Source organism: Symphalangus syndactylus, chromosome 6 (assembly GCF_028878055.3).
Source record: "Symphalangus syndactylus isolate Jambi chromosome 6, NHGRI_mSymSyn1-v2.1_pri, whole genome shotgun sequence".
In the NCBI taxonomy this organism is placed as follows: domain Eukaryota; kingdom Metazoa; phylum Chordata; class Mammalia; order Primates; family Hylobatidae; genus Symphalangus; species Symphalangus syndactylus.
In genome coordinates, this window is record NC_072428.2 from 107,128,202 (window position 1) to 107,145,289 (window position 17,088).

The window sequence follows — 17,088 nt, forward strand, 5'->3', positions numbered from 1 at the left end:
AAGTATAACCTTTGAAGTTCATCCCAGCCTCTGATTGGTTGTTTTCTGCAACCAATCAGATGTTTGCACAGGAGTGTTACCTTTGTATCTTCATTTCAGCCTCTGGTTGGCTGCTTTCTGCAACCAATCAGACTGATTGCGGGCTACCACTTCATTTACGTGAGGTGAGCATGAAGTTGCCAAAGGGAAACTTCTTGGGGGTATTTGGACCCAGGAAGATTCTGTATCCGGGCCCTTGAGCCGCTGCTCCGCCCGCTCCCACAATGTAGAGTGTACTTTCGTTTTCAATAAATCCCTGCTTTCGTTCTTTTGTTGCTTCGCTGGGTGTTTTGTCCAATTCTTTGTTCAAAACGCCAAGAACCTGGACAACTTGCAGTCACGATCCTCTACTGGTGACAATATTGTTTTATTTTACTGAGATTCCACGTATCAGTGTTAGACACAAAAATCATTTGGTCATGTGCTGCCATAAATAACTATAAAGAAAGTCTATGTGTGCCAATTTCACTTATCCTGGCCTGGATCTCACTGTAGCAGATCAAATGTGAGGAAGAAAAAGTAGCCGAGAGAGGCTGGAATTAGTAAAAATTTAAGAGTAGTTCCATCCATTATGTACGCCATAATAGGCCCTATATGCGAGAAGTTAAAGGAGCTTAATTATGAAGGAAACTTATACAAGTAAGCAAAACAATTTATAATAAACTATTCTTTATGCTCAGAATTTTTAAAATAGCTGTAGACTGGAAAACCTGCAATTGCCTCATTACCATCTAATACATAGAAAGTCAGATCACTTATGGACAGAAACAGACTTGAAAATTTCAGCTGAGAAAACATTTTAGAATAAAAGAAACATTTTATTCAGCACAGGCAAAACAAAACAAAAACAACAAAACAAAAAATGTTTAAAATGGACTTTTTGTTAGAGGTAGCCGTTTCACAGTCAAAATTATCCCAGAGAATTGTTTATATTAAAAACAGGCTGAGAATAGTTTGACCTCTGATCACCAAAAAACCTGGAGGATAAACATTCAGCTTGTCAAGATTTCTCTGGAAAATCCCTGCGCTGCTTCAAAGAGACAGAACAAAGGTAAATAGCATCTGCCACCCAAATCTTGCTGAATAGAGTGATTTATCTTCAGGCCTACTAGCCGGCGACAGGAGCGCACCTCCTCCCTTCTCCTAGCTGTCCCAGGTTTATTCATTCCCTGAGCCTGAATCCTGATAAGGGAGCAGAGTAGGGTTTAAGACCTCGGGCCCCAGAATACACCACTGCAATTGAATTTTGGTTCCACCTTAAGGTAAACTACGCAGCTGCTGTGAGCCTCAGTTTCCCTACCTATAGAAAGAGGATCGTAGTGGGGATTGTTGCAGGGATTAAATGAGATTGTACGGAGCGTGGAGCAGTGCCTGGCGTGTGGTAAATGCTCAAGTTAACGCGGGTAAATGCTCAAGTTAACGCCTGAGGGGTTTCCTTCGGCGCGCCACTTGGCCTTCTCTTTCTAAATATTAGCATAATAAATATAAATGGACCCAGAACGCGAGGAGGCAGGGGCCACGTGATCGCTCCACGAAAGCCACTTGTAGGGACCTTTAGAGAGTTAGCAATAAGGTTGGAGAAGGAAAAGCCGGCGCGCCCGCAGCCCGCGCGATTTCCCGCCGCGCCCGCGTCCCCGGCGGCGGGCGGGCTCCGGGGGCGCCCGGGCCGCGGCGGCGGCGGCGGCGCGAGCTGCGCCTCCGGGCCGGTGAATCATCCCGGCAGACACCGAGAGCCGCGGCAGCAGAGAGCAGCGCTGAAACATGGCTGAAGCGGCCACGGGCTTTCTGGAGCAGCTTAAGTCCTGCATAGTTTGGTCTTGGACGTATCTGTGGACCGTGTGGTTCTTCATCGTACTATTCCTGGTCTACATCCTGCGGGTGCCTTTGAAAATCAACGACAATTTGAGCACAGGTAAGGCCAGAGAGCCCGACCCGCGGCGCCCACCCCTCCCCCGCCCCGGAAAGTTAGTGCAACTCGCGCGGGGCCGCGGCCGGGCGCGCGCTCGGGGACGCGCCGGGGCCCGCGCACCGGACGCCCGCGACTACCCGCCAGCGACGCGGCGGCTTAGGCGGCGGGGCCGGGCAGCTGGGCGCGCGGGGGCGGCCGGTGGCCTTCACGGCCCCGCAGAGGAAGAGCTGCGCCGCGCACAGACCGCAAGGCGGGCCGGGCCGGCAGCCGCCCTGCCGCGTCGCTGGTGGTCGGGAGACGGAGAAGGACGGTTGTCGCGGGCGAGGGAGTTCCCAGGATACCCCCTTGGGTGTCTGCGCCAGAACTCCGAGGGTTCCCCGGAGTTAGACCGAGTCCTTCCTCACGCCCTCCCGGCTGTGGGTGCCGAGCGGCCGAAGTGTGGTCGGGGAGGCGCCCTCCCGCCCGGCCGCGGAGGCCCGAGGGTGGCTGCCGGAGGGTGCTCGGCGGCGAAGCCCCCTGACCCGGCCGGGCTGTCCGGGCGGCGCCCTCCGTGGCCCGGAGTTGCGCCTCGCCGGGCGTGGGGCTGTCTCTCTGGTTGGGTAGTGGGGAGAGGGTTCCCGAAGGCACTCTGAGGAGTGTATGGATGACGTGTCAGGTCACCAAATGGATTGTCGAAGGGACCGGAGGGAAGAGGGGAGAGCTGGAATTTCTGAGGGTTTCGGTTGCAGTTTTCAGTGATCTTTGCTGGTCTCCCTTCCCTGTAAAGCTACATATGCTCAGCAAGTGCCGCGTGCCTCCCATCCTTGGTCGGTGGTAAATGCAGGAGGTAATTAACAGGATCTTAACAAACTTGGAGCCAGCCCACTAAGTCGTTAAAAAAACACCCGCAAAGAAAACACACGAGCCGTAACACTCCAGAGAGTTCCGAAACACGAAGTAAATTTTGAGCTAAGGGTTACAGTCCTTGAAATCTGGAAATTTCAAGGTAGAGTTTTTGTTTTAAATTTTAATTTCACAGTACTGGGGAATTCTTACAGTCCTGAAGATAGATACATATGTACATATATGTGTCTTCCATTGTTAATCTCCATACTCTGGGAGTGCAGGTCTGGAAATGCATTTTCCTCAGGTGTTTAGCTGCGTTAAAACGCTTTTTAAAACGCTTGAAATAATGTACTCATTTTGTTAGGAAACTTGTACCTTTCAGATACGAACTTAAGTAGTTTGATTACTAACTTGAACTCATGTTCATATTTACATTTGTTTTGTAATATCCCTCGGGATAGTGTCCCTGGGAGGCGGATAGGATTCAGCACTCTAGAATTGTCTCACCATTTGAATAGGTGCTGCTCAGCCCTTTGGAGTCTGTCATAGGAAAGACCATGGCTTTCTGGCTTTTCATCTTTTGGGATGGCTGCTTGTCGCAATGTTGTCTTCTTCGCTTTAGACAAGTATGTCTCCAGGACACCTTCTGGTCTCAAAGTTCTATACCTTTAAGAAGTTGTTTGAATACATGTTTTAATGGAATTATGTATTTGTTGGTAACAGTCTTAGTCTGTTTTGTGCTGCTGTAACAGAATACCACAGATTGGGTAATTTTTAAAGAACAGATTTTATTTCTTGTAGTTCAGGAGTCAGGGAAGTCTTGAGATCAAGGGACTGGCATGTGGGGAGGTCCTTCTTGCTGTCATCCCTTGGTGGAAGGTGGAAGGGTAAGAGAACATGAGAAAACAAGAGGGGGCCCAATTTCACTTTTATAACAAACCTACTCCCTCAATAACAAAATTAATTCATTCTTGAAGGCAGAGCCCTCATGACCTAATTACCACTCACAGGTCCCACCTTTCAACACTTTTTTTGCACTTAGGATTACGTTTCAAACACACTAGTTTTTAAAATATTAATGTTTCTCCTTATTACACACTTAAAATTTTATTTCATAATATACATTTGTATATCACATTTTCATCAGTTAGGTTAAGTAATTACCCATGTATATATGTGTGTCACATCCAGTGCTCTGTGCAGATCAGGCAAGAAGCAAAATACTGGGAATATGTGTACTTGTTAAGGAAGGGCATTGTTAGGTCTTCTAGCAATTTAAATCTAGCATTTCTCAGAGATGCCTTTGTTAATTTGTGTAGGGGCAGTTCTAAGAGATAGTGAAAATATGAAGATGAACGTGCCATCCGGGCTGTACCTTGCTAGACACATGATAGAAGACCTGGTGATGCTGGACTTTTCAGTTTGGTTTCATGCTCACTTCAGTCATAAAGAAAGATAAAAGGGGAAGCACACAGAGAGCACTCACCTCTCTGCTTTTTTATGAGAGTGTAGCAGGATCTGGGGTGGGAGGAGGACTTTGGCATTAATTTTGAGACATGAAATTATAGCAACAAACCACCCTAGAACAGTTTAGGTTTTTCAAAAGACAGTTGCAGATATTAGAGGCCTATTTTCTTCCCTTTTAAGTAACAGTGAGAAGTTATAGTAGGAAAACTGCCAAAAGGTTGTTGTCAACTTAATTCCCTCCTCTCCTTGCCAATTCCCCTCCCCTTTGGGAAAAAGTTTCTGTATTGAAGTTATTGGCAAGGAAGGCCTAGAGAGAAAGAAGTCATTAGCTAGCACCCCTGAGAAGGGGAGGCAGGAGCTAGCCTGGTCTAACTTGTCCTTGCAGGGAGGTCTAAAAGAGTTCTAATGGTACTAATTTTGCTGTTCTTCAGCCCTGTGGTGCTTACTCTTCCTGTTATGAAGGCAAGTGTGTTCCTGGAGAGGTTACTGAATCTGGAGCTGCTTTTAGGGAGTTGCAGATGGCTCAGGCCTCCCTCCCTCCTCAAGGAAGCCGAAGACACCATCACAATCAGGCAGCCAGGAGCCAGGGCTTCCATAGGCCCAGCTCTGCACCTGTAGGGGGATGGAATCTGGTAAAAGTGTTCTGGAGTCATTCTTGGATATCTGCTCGGTATCTTCTCAATATCTTGACCATCTGTGACAATTTTAATCCTCATTTGATCATATTTTATGGTAAATGAGCTTAACTCGATTTTTTTTTTTAAATTTAGATGCTTCCTAATGTACTATAACAGGTGCTATGATAAGAAAGATGAACGAGTTTGTAAAACCCAGGGTAAATAAGGAGTTTACAACAAGAATACAATTTCCCATATGCAAGATGGGACTGGGCAAGGCTGTGAGAGCTTCTCTTGAATTGAGCCGAAGAGGATGAGGAGAATTCCATGATTGAGGACTCAGAGGTGGACCTCCCAAACAAAGGCACAAAGTTGTGAAAGTGCAGGTCAGATTCAGAGAACAGCGAATCATGTGGAATTTAATTTAAAATAATAAAATAAAAGGACTTTGATGAACAACCATACCGTTTTTAGCTCTTACATCATGTAGTTTTCCAAGTAAAAATGCTTTGAATGCTGTTTTTTTTTTTTTTTTAATTTTTATTTTTATTATTATACTTTAGGTTTTAGGGTACATGTGCACAATGTGCAGGTTTGTTACATATGTATCCATGTGCAATGTTGATTTCCTGCACCCATTAACTCGTCATTTAGCATTAGGTATATCTCCTAATGCTGTCCCTTCCCCCGGGTCCCCTATGTTCTTGAACTCCTGGGCTCAAGCAGTCCTCCTGCCTCCACCTCCCAAAGTGCTGGGATTGCAGGTGTGAGCCACTGTGCCTGGTCAAGTTATTTAGAAGACTTTTTTTGTGTTACTTAAGCTCATGAATACAGATGTAAAACTCTTATATTGTTAACATGATATATAACTTAGGCTGCAGCTCAGTTTTGGCATTTTTTCATGTTGAGAATTTTTGCTCTAAATTTATTTAACATTTAGATTTTAATTTAGTTAAAATTTACGTAAAATTGGATTTCCCTTCTAGAGGGTCTGGTTGCAGTTTACATAGGTCTTTTGCCCCTGTTGTGCCTGTTGTCTAAAATGTTCTTCCCTATCTGTAAATTCCACGCATCCATCAAGGACCAGCTGGCATGCTGCCTTCTGATCCTTTCAGCTGCAGAAAAGACAGGCTTACCTTGGAGATATTGCGAGTTTGGTTCCTGGCCACTGCAATAAAGTGAGTGCCATGAAATTTTTGGTTTCCCAGTGCATATAAAAGTTATAGTTACACTATATTGTATTCTATTAAGAGTGCAGTAGCATTATATTTAAAAGACCAATGTATATACCTTAATTTAAAAATACTTTATTGCTAAAAAAAAATGCTGTCTGAGCCTCAGGAAGTCATAATCTTTTTGCTGGTAGAGGTTCTTGCCTTGATGTGTATGGCTGCTGACTGATCAGGGTGCTGGTTGCTAAAGGTTGGGGTAGCTGTGGCAATTTCCTCAAATAAGACAACCATAAAGTTTGCCGCATGGATTGGTTTTCCTTTCCAGAGAAAGATTTCTCTGTATCATGTGATGCTGTCTGATAGTATTTTACCCACAGTAGAACTTTCAGAATTGGAGTCAATTTTATCACCCTGCCACGGCTTTATCGATGAAGTTTATGTAATATTCTAAATCCTTTTTTGTCATTTCAGCAATGTTCACAGCATCTTCACTGGGAGTAGATTCCATCTCAAAACACTTTCTTTGCTCATCAAAAGAAACAGCTCTTTATCCGTTCACGTTTTACAAGGAATTACAATTCATTCACATCTTAAAGCTTCAGTTCTAATTCTAGTTATTTTGCTATTTATGCCATGCTTGCAGTTACTTTACCTTACATGAATTATGGTATATGTGTGTAATATATGTGGGTCAGTGTTTGTGTATATATGCATCTTTTTTTGTATATGTATGTTTTATCACTTCTTCTAGATTCTAGTTCCTCATCTTCCAGTGTAATTCCTTGTACAAAGTAGGTCCTTATCATTCACTGGATGAATGAATATCCAAGTTATGGTGTATTTAGTGAGCTGGGATTGGAACAATGCAATTGATCAAATGCATTACTGAGTATGTGCTGCATCTAAGTTTGCAGCTTTAGATTGTGGTCAGAGGCTGTTACAAAATCTTATGTATTCTATGATGGGTCATATGCATCTAAAGCATGGTGGTTCAGTTTATGAATATATAAAAGGACAATTTTTTGATTAATGTCAGCTTTGAGTTTAGAATGTATCCCAGACATATTAGTTGCCCTTAATTATTTTTGGAGATGTTTTTCTCAGCCATTAATAAAGCAATCCGAATGATGCATTTTTCTCTGGCCTTGAGTTTTTGTATATGTAAAATAATGGCTTTACATTCATTAAGTTTCCTTCTAGCTCTGGGATTCTGTGTCTTACAATGAATTTCATTGAGTGCAAAGTGTAGCACCAAGATAATGCATGGACTTAATGAGTATACGTGTTTTTTATAGTTTGGACTCTTAATTCTTAGTGAATACAAGTCTATATTTCATATGCCTTCCTGCAGTGGCTTCCATTGCACTGAAAATACAATCTGAGTATATTACCTTCATTTACAAAGTCTGATGCTATGGCTCTTTCTTACCCCTCAAATCTGAACTTCCACCTCTCTTTTTCTAGAGCACCACCCTCCAAATATGCTGGGATTTTTTTTTTTTTTTTTTTTTTTTAAGACAGTCTCGCTCTGTTGCCCAGGCTGGAGTGCAGGGACGAGATCTCAGCTGACTGCAAACTCCGCCTCCTGGGTTCAGGTGATTCTCATGCCTCACCCTCCCAAGTAGCTAGGATTACAGGTGCACGCCATCATGTCTGGCTAATTTTTGTATTTTTAGTAGAGACAGAGTTCGCCATCTTGTCCACACTGGTCTCAAACTTTAGGCCTCTAGTGATCTGTCCCCTTCGGCCTCCCAGAGTGCTGGAATTATAGGCGTGAGCCACTGCAAACACATACAATTGTGCTGAAGTATTTCTAATCACTTCGAGTTACGATTCTGTTAAGTTTCATTTTGCCTGCCAATATTATTCTGAAAAATTTCCCAACCAAATCTTTCTTGTACTACTGTATCATTGCTCACAGACAATTTTTTCCCACATTGGTAGAACCCTGAACTCCATTCATACAGATAATATGAGATACTTGTACATTTGTTTAAGTTCCTTATTGATGCTGGATATTAGACCTTTGTCAGATGCATAGTTTCCAAAAATTGTCTCCATTCTGTAGGTTTTCTGTTGGCTCTGTTGATAGTTTCTGTTGCTGTGCAGAGGCTCTTTAGATTTTATTTGTCAATTTTTGCTTTTATTGCAGTTGCTTTTGGTGTCTTCATCATGAAATCTTTGCCCGTTCCTGTGTCCTGAATGGTATTGCGTAGGTTGTCTTGCAGGGTTTTTATAGTTTTTGGTTTTACATTTAAGTCTCTAATCCATCTTCAGTTAACTTGTATATGGTGTAAAGAAGGGGTCCACTTTCAATCTTTTGCATATGGCTAGCCAGATATCCCAGCACCATTTATTGAATAGGCAATCCTTCTCCCATTGCTTGTTTTGTCAGATTTGTCAAAGATCAGATAGTTGTAGGTGTGCAGCATTATTTCTGGGTTCTCTGTTCTGTTCCATTGGTCTATGTACCAGTATCATGCTGTTTTGGTTACTGTAGCCCTGTAGTGTAGTTTGAAGATGAGTAGCGAGTAGCATGATGCCTCCAGCTTTGTTCTTTTTGCTTAGGATTGCTTTGGCTATTTGGGCTATTTTTTGGTTCCATATGAATTTTGAAACAGTTTTTTCTAGTTCTGTGATGAATGTCAATGGTAGTTTAATAGGAATATCATTGAAACTGTAAATTGCTTTGGGCAGTATGGGCATTTTAATGATATTGATTCTTCCTATCCATGAGCATGGGATGTTTTTCCATTTGCTTGTGTCACTTCTGATCTCTTTGAGCAGTGTTTTATAGTTCTTCGTGTCGTGATCCTTCACCTCCATGGTTAGCTGTATTCCTACATTTGTGTGTGTGTGTGTGTGTGTGTGTGTGTGTGTGTGTGTATGTGGTAGGGGGCAATTGTGAATAGGTCTGCATTCCTGGTTTGGCTCTTGGCCTGACTGTTATTGGTGTATAGGAATGTTAGTGATTTTTGCCCATTGATTTTATATACTGAGACTTTGCTAAAGTTGTTTATTAGCTTAAGGAGCTTTTGGGCTGAGACTGTGGGGTTTTCTTTTTTTTTTTTTTTTTTTTTTAATTTCACTTTAAGTTCTGGGATACAAGTGCAGAATGTGTAGGTTTGTTACATAGGTATACGTCTGCCATGGTGGTTTGCTGCACCTATCAACCCCTCATCTAGGTTTTAACCCCTGCATGCATTAGCTATTTCTCCTAATGCTCTCCCTCCCCTCACCCCCCACCCCCTGACTGGCCCTGGTGTGTGTTGTTCCTCTCCCTGTGTCCATGTATTCTCATTGTTCAACTCCGACTTATGAGTGAGAACATGCAGTGTTTGGTTTTCTGTTCCTGTGTTAGTTTGCTGAGGATGCTAGCTTACAGCTTCATCCATGTCCCTGCAAAGGAGATGATCTCATTCCTTTTTTATGACTGTATAGTATTCCATGGTGTACGTGTACCACATTTTCTTTATCCAGTCTATCATTGATGGGCATTTGGGTTGGTTCCATGTCTTTGCTATTGTAAATAGCGCTGCAGTAAACATATGTGTACGTGTGTCTTTATAGTAGAATGACTTATATTCTTTGGGTATATACCTAGTAATGGGATTGCTGGGTTAAATGGTATTATTTCTGGTTCTAGATCCTTGAGGAATCGCCACACTGTCTTCCACAAAGGTTGAAGTAATTTACATCCCACCAACAGTGTAAAGGCATTCGTGTTTCTTCACAGCCTCACCAGCATGTATGGTTTCCTGACTTTTTAATAATCACCATTCTGACTGGTGTGAGATGGTATCTCATTGTGGTTTTGATTTGCATTTCTATAATGATCAGTGATGGTGAGCTTTTTTCTATGTTTGTTGGCCACGTAAATGTCTTCTTTTGAGAAGTGTCTGTTCATATCCTTTGCCTACTTTTTAATGGGGCTGTTTGATTTTTTCTTGTAAATTTGTTTAAATTCCTTGTAGATTCTGGATATTAGACTGGGGCAGATGGGTAGATTGCAAAAATTTTCTCCCATTCTGTAGGTTGCCTTTCACTCTGATGGTAGTTTCTTTTGCTGTGCAGAAGCTCTTTAATTAGATGACTCTAGGGTTTTCTAGATATAGGATCATGTCATCTGCAAACAGGGATAGTTGACTTTCTCTCTTCCTATTTGGATGTCTGGGCATTCTATGAATATTTGTGTGGTTGAGATAGTTACTGACTTTGGCCTTACAACTTGATGATAGACTTGGTCCCTTGACTAGAGTGCAGTCTTCATATGAGATTGTAAAATGAATAAGTGCTTTGTAGGATGTAAAATACTATTTAAATCCGAGGCATTATAGTAGGTCTTTTCCTCAGAAGGCTATATTCTATATTCTATAGGCTTTGCTCTTACAGTGAAATGACACGTTAAACTATATAATAGAATCTTTTTTATCCTCGATATTCTTTCTAAAACTGCACCAAGCAAGATAATGGGTTATTGGATTGTTTGAAACCACACTACTGGGTGTCTGTTTGTTGTAAATGTGGAATAATATCTCTCAACATCATTATTGTATTTGAGATGTTGTTGTAAAGATACCTGTAAAGGGCTTTGGATTTTCCAGAAGAGAGAACTTGTAATGAAACTCATTTTTCTTGTTACAGTGGGGCAAGACAGTTGCTGATGTGTTACCATTACCCATCATTTAAAAGTAGCAGGCATTCCTATACTACCTACTGTGCTAAAATAAGGAACTGACAGGCCCAGTTAGTTAGCTGTAGCAGTATTTTATGTTGCTGTGGCTGTGGTGTCACTGTTTAATTGCAGTTACCAAATCTCTCAGCAAAGTAAGGCAACATTTATCTGAGAAAGCATTTTTTTCCCTTCTGAATTAACTGAAAGTGCACTGGTTACACTTATACTCTGTGGAGAACCCTAACTTTGGTTCTTTCTTTTCTTTTTTTTTTTTTTTTTGGAGACAGAGTCTCACTCTTTAGGAGTGCGCTGGAGTGCAGTGGTGTGATCTCGGCTCACTGTAAACTCTGCCTCCTGGGTTCAAGCGATTCTTCTGCCTCAGCCTCCCGAGTAGCTGGGACTACAGGTGCGTGCCACCATACCTGGCTAATTTTTGTATTTTTAGTAGAGACAGGGTTTCACCATATTGGCCAGGCTGGTCTCAAACTCCTGACCTCGTGATCCGCCCGCCTCGGCCTCCCAAAGTGCCGGGACTTTGGTTCTTAAGTTGACCTCCACATCTAATAAAAGATTGTGGTTAAGTATCAGTCTTTCAGAAATTTTGAGCAAGGTTGTAGAGCGTTAAAGGACTTTAAAAGAATCTCTTAGGTCAGTGAGGAAGGACTATTTTATTATTAAAAAAATTAACATTTAAAAACGCACAAACAGTAGAAACGCTCTGAAGTATAAAATCGTCTTAAAAAAGGAAGTAGTTTTTACACATAAGCAGCTCATATCTGGAGTTACTGTGTGACCTAGATTTAGAGTTTTGTCTTGTTTTGATCAGTTGTTTTTTTTTTTTTTTTTTTTTTTATTAATTTTTTTTGCATACAAAAACAATAAACATTTTCTAAAAATACATACAAACAAAAAGATGCGTATCAAACATATTAGGAAGGTTGCACATGGGAAGTCGGGGAATAGAAATGGGGGTGGGAGTTAAAATAAATGAGAGAGGGACTTTATATGGATCAGTGATAATAACTCAATCCTCTATTTGACAAAGAAGAGGGAGAAGGAAGAGGAAGAAAAAGAAAGTGGGATAAAGGATCAGAAAGGGAGGAAAATAGAAAAAATTAGAGTATGACTCCAGGGTAGACCTGTTTTGTTGTCATTGAGTTGGTTGGTTGGTTTGTCTGTTGTATTCTTCATGTTTCGCCAAGTTGGCCAGACTGGTCTCGAACTCCTAGTCCGAAGTGATCAACCCGCCTCGCCCCCTAGAGTGCCGGGACCACAGGCGTGAGCCACCACGTCCAGCCCCCACATTGCTTCTGGCCTCCGTGGTAGACCTCCCAGACGGAGCGGCCAGGCAGAGGAGCTCCTCACTTCTACCCAGACACGGGGCGGCCGGGCAGAGGGGCTCCTCACTTCCCAGACGGGGCGGCCAGGCAGAGACGCTCCTCACTTCTTCCCAGACGATAGGTGGCCGGGCAGAGGCGCTCCTCACTTCCCAGACGATGGGTGGCCGGGCAGAGGCGCTCCTCATCTCCCAGACGATGGGTGTCCGGGCAGAGGCACTCCTCACTTCCCAGATGGGGCAGCCGGGCAGAGGCGCTCCTCACTTTCCAGACGATGGGTGGCCGGGCAGAGGCGCTCCTCACCTCCCAGACGATGGGTGGCCTGGCAGAGGCGCTCCTCACCTCCCAGACGATGGGTGGCCGGGCAGAGGCGCTCCTCACCTCCCAGACGGGGCGGCCGGGCAGAGGCGCTCCTCACTTCTTCCCGGACGGGGCGGCCGGGCAGAGGCGCTCCTCACTTCTTCCCGGACGGGGCGGCCGGGCAGAGGCGCTCCTCACTTCTTCCCGGACGGGGCGGCCGGGCAGAGGCGCTCCTCACTTCCCAGACGGTGGGTGGCCGGGCAGAGGCGCTCCTCACTTCCCAGACGATGGGTGGCTGTGCAGAGGCGCTCCTCACTTCTTCCCGGATGGGGCGCCCGGGCAGAGGCGCTCCTCATTTCTTCCCGGACGGGGCGGCCGGGCAGAGGCGCTCCTCACTTCCCAGACGGGGCAGCCGGGCAGAGGCGCTCCTCACTTCTTCCCGGATGGGGCGGCCGGGCAGAGGCGCTCCTCACTTCCCAGACGGGGCGGCCGGGCAGAGGCGCTCCTCACTTCTTCCCGGACGGGGCGGCCGGGCAGAGGCGCTCCTCACTTCTTCCCGGACGGGGCGGCCGGGCAGAGGCGCTCCTCACTTCTTCCCGGACGGGGCGGCCGGGCAGAGGCGCTCCTCACTTCTTCCCGGACGGGGCGGCCGGGCAGAGGCGCTCCTCACTTCTTCCTGGACGGGGCGGCCGGGCAGAGGCGCTCCTCACTTCTTCCCGGACGGGGCGGCCGGGCAGAGGCGCTGCTCACTTCCCAGACGGGGCGGCCGGGCAGAGGCGCTCCTCACTTCTTCCCGGACGGGGCGGCCGGGCAGAGGCGCTCCTCACTTCTTCCCGGACGGGGCGGCCGGGCAGAGGCGCTCCTCACTTCTTCCCGGACGGGGCGGCCGGGCAGAGGCGCTCCTCACTTCTTCCCGGACGGGGCGGCCGGGCAGAGGCGCTGCTCACTTCCCAGACGGGGCGGCCGGGTAGGGGCGCTCCTCACTTCCCAGACGGGGCGGCCGGGCAGAGGCGCTCCTCACTTCCCAGACGGGGCGGCCGGGCAGAGGCGCTCCTCACTTCCCAGACGGTGGGTGGCCGGGCAGAGGCGCTCCTCACTTCCCAGACGATGGGTGACCGGGCAGAGGCGCTCCTCACTTCTTCCCGGACGGGGCGGCCGGGCAGAGGCGCTCCTCACTTCTTCCCGGACGGGGCGGCCGGGCAGAGGCGCTCCTCACTTCTTCCCGGACGGGGCGCCCGGGCAGAGGCGCTCCTCACTTCTTCCCGGACGGAGCGGCCGGGCAGAGGCGCTCCTCACTTCTTCCCGGACGGGGGCGGCCGGGCAGAGGCGCTCCTCACTTCTTCCCGGACGGGGCGGCCGGGCAGAGGCGCTCCTCACTTCTTCCCGGATGGGGCGGCCGGGCAGAGGCGCTCCTCACTTCTTCCCGGGCGGGGCGGCCGGGCAGAGGCGCTCCTCACTTCTTCCCGGGCGGGGCGGCCGGGCAGAGGCGCTCCTCACTTCTTCCCGGACGGGGCGGCCGGGCGGAGGCGCTCCTCACTTCCCAGACGATGGGTGGCCGGGCAGAGGTGCTCCTCACTTCCCAAACGGTGGGTGGCCGGGCAGAGGCGCTCCTCACTTCCCAGACGGTGGGTGGCCGGGCAGAGGCGCTCCTCACTTCCCAGACGGTGGGTGGCCGGGCAGAGGGGCTCCTCACTTCCCAGACGGTGGGTGGCCGGGCAGAGGGGCTCCTCACTTCCCAGACGGTGGGTGGCCGGGCAGAGGCGCTCCTCACTTCCCAGACGGTGGGTGGCCGGGCAGAGGGGCTCCTCACTTCCCAGACGGTGGGTGGCCGGGCAGAGGCGCTCCTCACTTCCCAGACGGTGGGTGGCCGGGCAGAGGCGCTCCTCACTTCCCAGACGGTGGGTGGCCGGGCAGAGGCGCTCCTCACTTCCCAGACGGTGGGTGGCCGGGCAGAGGCGCTCCTCTCTTCCCAGACGGTGGGTGGCCGGGCAGAGGCGCTCCTCACTTCCCAGACGGGGCGGCCGGGCAGAGGCACTGCTCACTTCCCAGACGGGGCGGCCGGGTAGAGGCGCTCCTCACTTCCCAGACGGGGCGGCCGGGCAGAGGCGCTCCTCACTTCTTCCCGGACGGGGCGGCCGGGCAGAGGCGCTCCTCACTTCTTCCCGGACGGGGGCTGCCGGGCAGAGGCGCTCCTCACTTCTTCCCGGATGGGGCGGCCGGGCAGAGGCGCTCCTCACTTCTTCCCGGGCGGGGCGGCCGGGCAGAGGCGCTCCTCACTTCTTCCCGGGCGGGGCAGCCGGGCAGAGGCGCTCCTCACTTCTTCCCGGACGGGGCGGCCGGGCGGAGGCGCTCCTCACTTCCCAGACGATGGGTGGCCGGGCAGAGGCGCTCCTCACTTCCCAGACGGTGGGTGGCCGGGCAGAGGCGCTCCTCACTTCCCAGACGGTGGGTGGCCGGGCAGAGGCGCTCCTCACTTCCCAGACGGTGGGTGGCCGGGCAGAGGGGCTCCTCACTTCCCAGACGGTGGGTGGCCGGGCAGAGGCGCTCCTCACTTCCCAGACGGTGGGTGGCCGGGCAGAGGGGCTCCTCACTTCCCAGACGGTGGGTGGCCGGGCAGAGGCGCTCCTCACTTCCCAGACGGTGGGTGGCCGGGCAGAGGCGCTCCTCACTTCCCAGACGGTGAGTGGCCGGGCAGAGGCGCTCCTCACTTCCCAGACGGGGCGGCCGGGCAGAGGCACTGCTCACTTCCCAGACGGGGCGGCCGGGTAGAGGCGCTCCTCACTTCCCAGACGGGGCGGCCGGTCAGAGGCGCTCCTCACTTCCCAGACGGTGGGTGGCCGGGCAGAGGCGCTCCTCACTTCCCAGACGATGGGTGGCCGGGCAGAGGCGCTCCTCACTTCTTCCCGGACGGGGCGGCCGGGCAGAGGCGCTCCTCACTTCTTCCCGGGCGGGGCGGCCGGGCAGAGGCGCTCCTCACTTCTTCCCGGGCGGGGCGGCCGGGCAGAGGCGCTCCTCACTTCTTCCCGGGCGGGGCGGCCGGGCAGAGGCGCTCCTCACTTCCCAGACGATGGGTGGCCGGGCAGAGGCGCTCCTCACTTTCCAGACGGTGGGTGGCCGGGCAGAGGCGCTCCTCACTTCCCAGACGGTGGGTGGCCGGGCAGAGGCGCTCCTCACTTCCCAGACGGTGGGTGGCCGGGCAGAGGGGCTCCTCACTTCCCAGACGGTGGGTGGCCGGGCAGAGGCGCTCCTCACTTCCCAGACGGTGGGTGGCCGGGCAGAGGGGCTCCTCACTTCCCAGACGGTGGGTGGCCGGGCAGAGGCGCTCCTCACTTCCCAGACGGTGGGTGGCCGGGCAGAGGGGCTCCTCACTTCCCAGACGGTGGGTGGCCGGGCAGAGGCGCTCCTCACTTCCCAGACGGTGGGTGGCCGGGCAGAGGCGCTCCTCACTTCCCAGACGGTGGGTGGCCGGGCAGAGGCGCTCCTCACTTCCCAGACGGTGAGTGGCCGGGCAGAGGCGCTCCTCACTTCCCAGACGGGGCGGCCGGGCAGAGGCACTGCTCACTTCCCAGACGGGGCGGCCGGGTAGAGGCGCTCCTCACTTCCCAGACGGGGCGGCCGGTCAGAGGCGCTCCTCACTTCCCAGACGGTGGGTGGCCGGGCAGAGGCGCTCCTCACTTCCCAGACGATGGGTGGCCGGGCAGAGGCGCTCCTCACTTCTTCCCGGACGGGGACGGCCGGGCAGAGGCGCTCCTCACTTCTTCCCGGACGGGGCGGCCGGGCAGAGGCGCTCCTCACTTCTTCCCGGACGGGGCGGCCGGGCAGAGGCGCTCCTCACTTCTTCCCGGGCGGGGCGGCCGGGCAGAGGCGCTCCTCACTTCTTCCCGGGCGGGGCGGCCGGGCAGAGGCGCTCCTCACTTCTTCCCGGGCGGGGCGGCCGGGCAGAGGCGCTCCTCACTTCCCAGACGATGGGTGGCCGGGCAGAGGCGCTCCTCACTTTCCAGACGGTGGGTGGCCGGGCAGAGGCGCTCCTCACTTCCCAGACGGTGGGTGGCCGGGCAGAGGTGCTCCTCACTTCCCAGACGGTGGGTGGCCGGGCAGAGGCGCTCCTCACTTCCCAGACGGTGGGTGGCCGGGCAGAGGCGCTCCTCACCTCCCAGATGGGGCGGCCGGGCAGAGGCGCTCCTCACCTCCCAGACGGGGCGGCCGGGCAGAGGTGCTCCTCACCTCCCAGACGGGGCGGCCGGGCAGAGGCGCTCCCCACCTTCCAGATGGGGCGGCGGCCGGGCAGGGGCTGCAATCCCAGCACCCTGGCAGGCCAAGGCAGGCGGCCGGGGGGTAGAGGCTGCCGCGAGGCCAGACCACGCCACCGCCCTCCAGCCCGGGCAACACCCAGCACTGGGTGAGCGAGACTCCGTCTGTAGTCCCAGTACCTCGGGAGGCTGAGGCGGGCAGAGCACTCGGCGTCAGGAGCTGGCGACCAGCGTGGCCAAGATGGTGAACGCGTGCCTGCATCCAAAGGAGAAAAGGCAGGCAGCGGTGGCGGGCGCCGGTAGTCCCAGGCAGTCCGTGGCGCGGGCAGCAGCAAGCCGAGTAGATTGTAGCCTGGGCCAGAGAGGGAAAGAAAGAAAGAAAGAAAGAAAGAAAGAAAGAAAGAAAGAAAGAAAGAAAGAAAGAAGGGAGGGAGGGAGGGAGGGAGGGAGGGAGGGAGGGAGGGAGGGAAGGAAGGAAGGAAGGAAGGAAGGAAGGA

General features: G+C 51.0%; 1 protein-coding gene across 8 annotated transcripts in view; it reads left to right on the forward strand.

The window, feature by feature from the left end:
* The first annotated feature begins 1,578 nt into the window (after positions 1-1,578).
* ST7 (suppression of tumorigenicity 7) overlaps positions 1,579-17,088 on the forward strand; it is a 280,933-nt gene continuing 265,423 nt past the window's right edge. For 2 of the 8 annotated variants that reach the window (XM_055283770.2, XM_055283768.2), the window contains exon 1: positions 1,666-1,951. In XM_055283770.2, the coding sequence (XP_055139745.1) occupies positions 1,801-1,951 (151 nt within the window). In that variant the 5' untranslated portion in view covers positions 1,666-1,800. Of the gene's footprint in view, positions 1,952-17,088 lie in introns of all 8 variants that reach the window. The other 6 variants (XM_063642151.1, XM_055283771.2, XM_055283772.2 and 3 more) reach the window with 5 other exon arrangements.